General features: G+C 41.0%; 1 protein-coding gene across 1 annotated transcript; it reads right to left on the bottom strand.

The window, feature by feature from the left end:
• Positions 1-1096: 1096 nt before the first annotated feature.
• On the bottom strand, positions 1097-3771 carry LOC143861860 (cytochrome P450 71AP13-like). The gene is made up of 2 exons (XM_077372813.1): positions 2790-3771; positions 1097-1929 (listed from the first exon to the last, which is right to left on the bottom strand). The coding sequence occupies exons 1-2, from the start codon at positions 3729-3731 to the stop codon at positions 1318-1320; spliced, it is 1554 nt and encodes a 517-aa protein (XP_077228928.1). The 5' UTR covers positions 3732-3771; the 3' UTR covers positions 1097-1317.
• Between the last annotated feature and the right edge of the window lie 1645 nt (positions 3772-5416).

Below are 5416 nucleotides of genomic sequence, written 5' to 3'. Positions count from 1 at the left end.
CAGTGAACAGCTATTAAGGCTCAATTTAATATTTCTTCATTTGATGTTCTATTCAAGACTTTGATATGATCCTCGCTCATCGTACATCATTATAGCTTGCCCACTGAACCAAATCAGGAACTAACACTTGCATGTGGTTGGGAACTGATCTATAGTTTTAGTACACGGTCTGTTTCAGGGGAATTTTTTTCCCAACAGGGTATTTTATTATCTTCAACGATAAACATTCCAAATTTGACCTGCTAGAATGAATACTCATCAAACCTTCCCAGCTATATAACATTGGAAGGACTCAAATTACACTCTCAGTCACTTCACATTATCTCATTGGAATAGCCTTTGTTAACAAACAAACTCCCCTGTAACATTAGAGTAGTGTTTTCGAGGATTCAACTGCATTAGGGTGAATATTTTCTTAAGGAAAGTGACTTTGTAACACGCCTCGAAACATCATTCATTCCTATCTCTACCAAAAGATTCATATCCCGAATGAATTTTCATCAACACATGTTAAGGTCCTAAGTGGAGGCCTACCCAAGAACAATGACTAGGGAAGACCCAGCCTGCTACTGGACAAATTTAGACTTGGTCTATTGTGCTCTATCAGTCATGAGGCTTTTGGACTATTGGGTAGGTATTTAGCTTTGGCGTGTCACGTCATGGAAGGGGTCTAGGGGTGACTTATGGAGAGAACTACCTCAAAGGTGCTACCTGCTGTGAGAGTGAAAGTTACCATAGAGTGGCCCTCGGGAGAAGGAGCGACTGGAAAAAATGATCAAAGCGAAAGCCACCACATATTGAGCCTCCGAAGAAGGATACAATAGCGTGGTCGAATGTTCCGGTCGTAAGCTGGGTCATAAGTGGAGACCTGCCTAGGTACAGGGCCAGGTGTGACCCAGCCTGATATGGGGCAGGTGTGAAGGGGTTAAAAGGTCATTTGATCATGGCAAGTTGTTCTCCAATGGTGTGGATTTTTATGGTGTCTAACCAAATCAATGGACCTGATCACCTGCCCCGACTCTAGAATTGGCACTGGGTCATATGCTTGTTCAAATTAATCTGAACATTAAGGTCCGAAAAGTTTTATCAAAGATCATTCTTGGAACTATGATATTCTTTGTAATCATAAGATCGTTTAACGTAAATAAGTTAAGCTTACATATAGTTCTTACAATATAAAGCAACAACATAGATCCAAAAGCATCTCTACACCATGAAGCTTGGAATCTAAATTTTGATTCAGAGAGACATTGTTGGAGGAACAAGTTCAGCTCCCAAGTAGAACAAGAAAGACTAGTTTCAATTAGCATTAAAACCTTAATTAAATCGTGGTTCGGCGACTACCATCAGATCATTGATTCTGTGCATTGTGATACCAAACACTTCAGTCATATCCAAATCTTTTGGTGCAATACCATGTGGGAGCTCCCAGTCAAAGCTGTGGAGAAGCTGAGCAAGAGCAAGCTCTACACTAGCCGTTCCAAATGAAATTGCAGGGCAAATTCTTCGTCCAGATCCGAATGGAATGAGTTCAAAATCCAGCCCCTTATAGTCGATAGAACTACCAATGAATCTCTCGGGTTCAAAGACTTCCGGATTCTGCCAGGAGTCTGGGTCCCTCCCAATTGCCCAAGCATTTACAAAGAAGCGCGTCTTTGAAGGGATTACGTACCCTCCAATTGTTACTTCTTCAATGGATTCCCTTGGGACCAATACAGGGGCTGGAGGGTGGAGTCTGAACGTCTCCTTGATCACTGCTTTCATGTAGTGAAGTTGAGGAAGATCTCTCTCTTGCACCATTTTTCCATCTCGTACAACTCCTCTTACTTCGTCTTGTGCTTTTCTCATCACTCTCGGATTTATGATGAGCTCCGTCATCCCCCAATCGAGGGTTATGAAGGTTGTATCGGTTCCAGCAACAAACATGTCCTGCATTGATGGAAATGATAAATCAGTGGTTGAGTAAACTCACTAAACTAGCCCATAACTTAGGGTACTTTTGGCCATGGTTTAAAATTTCGGTTTCGGTAACCGTTTCGGACGCCACCAAAAACCAAAATTTCGGCGAAATCCGAAATTTCGGTCTGAAATTTGGTAATTTGGTTCCAAATTCCGGACAGCTGAAATTTTGTCACACGTTTTTTTTTTTTTTAATGGCGAAAAATTGAATTTCGGAAAATTTCGGTTTCGGTCCCACCAGAATTCGAAATTTCGGATTTTGGTTGAAATTTAAAACCATGCTTTTGGCTACCATGAATTTATTTTTCATAATAACCGGCGCCTCCAAGTGGTGAGAGAGGGGTTGGGCGGGAGAAATGGCTATAAATCAGTAAACAAAATACAGGAAACTAGCATCTCCAAGTGGTGAGAAGGGGCTAAAATCCGGAAACAAAAAACTCGACTCAAAATCCGAATTACTGTTTCCTGATTTTTTTTGCCCCTTCTCCTCACCAGAGAGACTAGTTTCCTGATTTTTAGCCACTTCACCCTCATCTCTACTTGGAGACATCAATTTATCATGAAAAAAAATCATGGTAACCAAACATGCCCTTATTGTGACTTCCGATATTCTACCGGTATAACATTTACTAGACGGACCTGACCGATGGTGAAACCCTACTTTCTTCTAGTGAATTGCTTAACTTAGCCGACATGCAAAGTTAGTATTGATTTTGTTTTTAATTGTAATTGGAGATCAAGTTAGGATTTCGTTGACTGTCTCTAGCTCCGGATTTTGTACACCTTAACAACCATTTAAGAGGAAGAAAAGAAGAGATCGTGTTACTAACCATGATGATGGCCTTGATGTTGTCCATGGTTAGAGGCATGTCAAGGCTGTTGCTCTTCTGTAATTCAAGCAAAACATCAACAAGGTCTTTGATCTCCTCCATTGCTTTCTTGGAATTGAGGTGTTGTTCAATTACGTCATCAAAGAAGCGGTCGAAGCATCTGAAGGCACTCTGAAGTCTTCGTTTCCAGCCGTTTATTGAGTTAATCCATTCCATAGATGGAAAGAAATCTCCCAAACTAAATCCCCCAAGCAAAATCTGGTACTCCTCTAGCATCTTTTGAAACCCGTGTTTATCGTACTCTCCTCCTTCCGAAAAATTCTTTCCCAAGACCACTCGGCAAAGCACATCGCTAGCGAAAAGCCCAAGCATCTTGGATAGATTAACTGGGTTCGGATAGGTAGAAGCAATCCGGCGAACAAGCCGCTCAACCTCTTGTTCTCTTACGAAACCAAACGATTGGACTCGTTTGATGCTAAGGAGCTCAAGTATGCAGATCTTTCGGATGTGCCTCCAGTAGGGACCATAGGGAGAGAAGACGATATCGGTGCAATTATAGAAGAAGTGCTTAGCTGAGAACATCTGAGGCCTGCTTGAAAGTACAAGATCATGGGTCTTCATCACTTCCATTGCCATTGCAGCGGAGGAGACAACAACAGTTGGGATCTCACCGAATTTTAGATGAATGATGGAGCCGAATTTCTGCGAGAGACGCCAGAGGGAGATATGGGGCATGTCACCTAGCTGGTGCAGGTTGCCTATAATTGGCAACTTTGATGGGCCTGGTGGGAGTCTTGGCCCTCTATTGTTGCCACTATTTCTTAATTCCTTTGATAAATGCTTCAGAATTAGAGCTAGGAAAATGAAGGCAAAGAGAAGGGAAGGTAGGATGGTTGGGCTGAGCATTCCTTCCCATTGAAAGAGGGCCATCTGAACTAACATGCTTCAGAGGAAGAAACCCACAATAGTACATATAGCCAAAGGGGTCAAAACAAAGAAATGTGTGGACTAATTTCTACCTACTTTTGTATCTATCGATGATTGGTAATCGAACAGAGGATAAAACGAGTAAGGGTCACCCATTTATTTACTACTCAGATATTTCTAAGTTCTTGTCCATAATATAAAAGATCATCCCGCCTCTATAAAAATAAACAGCTGCGTGTATGCACAAACAGTCTACTGGTAAATTCTTGAACAATAACTCAATCTCATCAACGTTTTTAACTTAGATGAAAGTCTTACATCCATGGTAAGTTGTGGAAATTCAAGCAGTGGGGGGCAGAAAATGAACGACCAAGATCAGTTGGTGCCATACTGATGGTCTTACACACTGCTTCTCTTGCGAATTTAAATGTATTTACCTCATAGTAGAACCATTGACACAAGGTAACAAAAGGTGGTTTGTTATATCTTGTTAGATGAACAAGGCATGTGGTCCGGATAAATATTTCTAAAATTTCCTACTTCTTTAACATACGAAAAAAGATAACTTGAACCGGCCCTATTCAATTTTAATTAGTGGGACCTTCGGCCATGTCGGGCAGCCACGAATTTTCTTTAATGATAATTTAGTCTCTGCGCACAAGTGGTGAGATATACAACTCAAATCAACTCAACTAAGCCTTTGTCCAAAACTAGTTAAGGTCGGCTAATGAATCCTTTAGAAAATTTTCATAAAAAAGGTAAAAGAATCTACCCGGCTCAAATTGACTAAGTCTAATCCTGACACTGGTCTGGTTCGTCTATATGTTTCATTTTCTTCCATTCTATTCTATCCAAGGTCATGTTCTCTGTTATGTTCCTAGCCCTCAAGCCTTTCCTCACTATTTCTACCCAAGTTGTTTTTGGTCTACCCCTACCACTTTTTACTCCATCAACTTGGCACGAGTCACTTCTTCTCACTAAAGCATCCAAAGGCCTATTTTGGATATGCCCCAACCATCTTAAACATTGCTCTCTCATCTTCTCTTCAATTGGTGCCATCCCTACCTTTTTATGGATGCCTTCATTTTTTAATTCGATCTAAGCATTCGCATCTCCATCAACCTTGTGTAGCCGCACATCCATCTAAGCATTCACATCTCCGCTACACTCATCTTTTGCACATGCTGAAAGTGGTGAGATATGCTAGGAAATAATCCTAATGGTGTATGTGGCCTTAGCAAGATCAATATCCTAGATCCATTTGGTTAGTTATTTGCCTTTTGTGAAAAGGCATTAAGTGAAAAGGTGTAAACGTAAAGAGAGTCATTTGAGAGAAGGAATCAGCGTGATGAGGAGTTGTATCCCTTCTCTAAAACGTTCATAAAATTCCACCTCCGGCGCCTACATCTACACAATAATTTTCTACATCCTTCTCTTCGCAATCCACGGCAAAAAGAGAGAGGAAGTTAGTTCCCATCACCGTCTGTTGTGGAGCAATGAGAAATACCAGAGAGGAAACCCTTCCATTGAGAAGAAAACGATATCCATGGCTTCTAGTATGTTCTTTTTCAATTTCAATTCAAAACCATAGTGTTATTTGCGTTTTCTCAAAGTTGGATCTCCAAGATCCGTTGGTGGCGTTCATATTGTGATGAACACCAACATTGTGGTATCAGAGCCATGGTTCCTGTGAGAAAACA

Source organism: Tasmannia lanceolata, unplaced genomic scaffold, assembly GCF_043159265.1.
Source record: "Tasmannia lanceolata isolate RefF3 unplaced genomic scaffold, GAP_Taslan_0.1 ptg000037l, whole genome shotgun sequence".
In the NCBI taxonomy this organism is placed as follows: domain Eukaryota; kingdom Viridiplantae; phylum Streptophyta; class Magnoliopsida; order Canellales; family Winteraceae; genus Tasmannia; species Tasmannia lanceolata.
This window is presented reverse-complemented; position numbering and strand designations above follow the sequence as displayed.

Coding starts and splice junctions, on each gene's coding strand:
- LOC143861860 (XM_077372813.1), bottom strand. CDS start 3,731: ATGTTAGTTCAGATGGCCCTCTTTCAATGGGAAGGAATGCTCAGCCCA. Junction 1,930..2,789: donor ACATCAAGGCCATCATCATG/GTTAGTAACACG, acceptor CCATCAATGCAG/GACATGTTTGTTGCTGGAAC.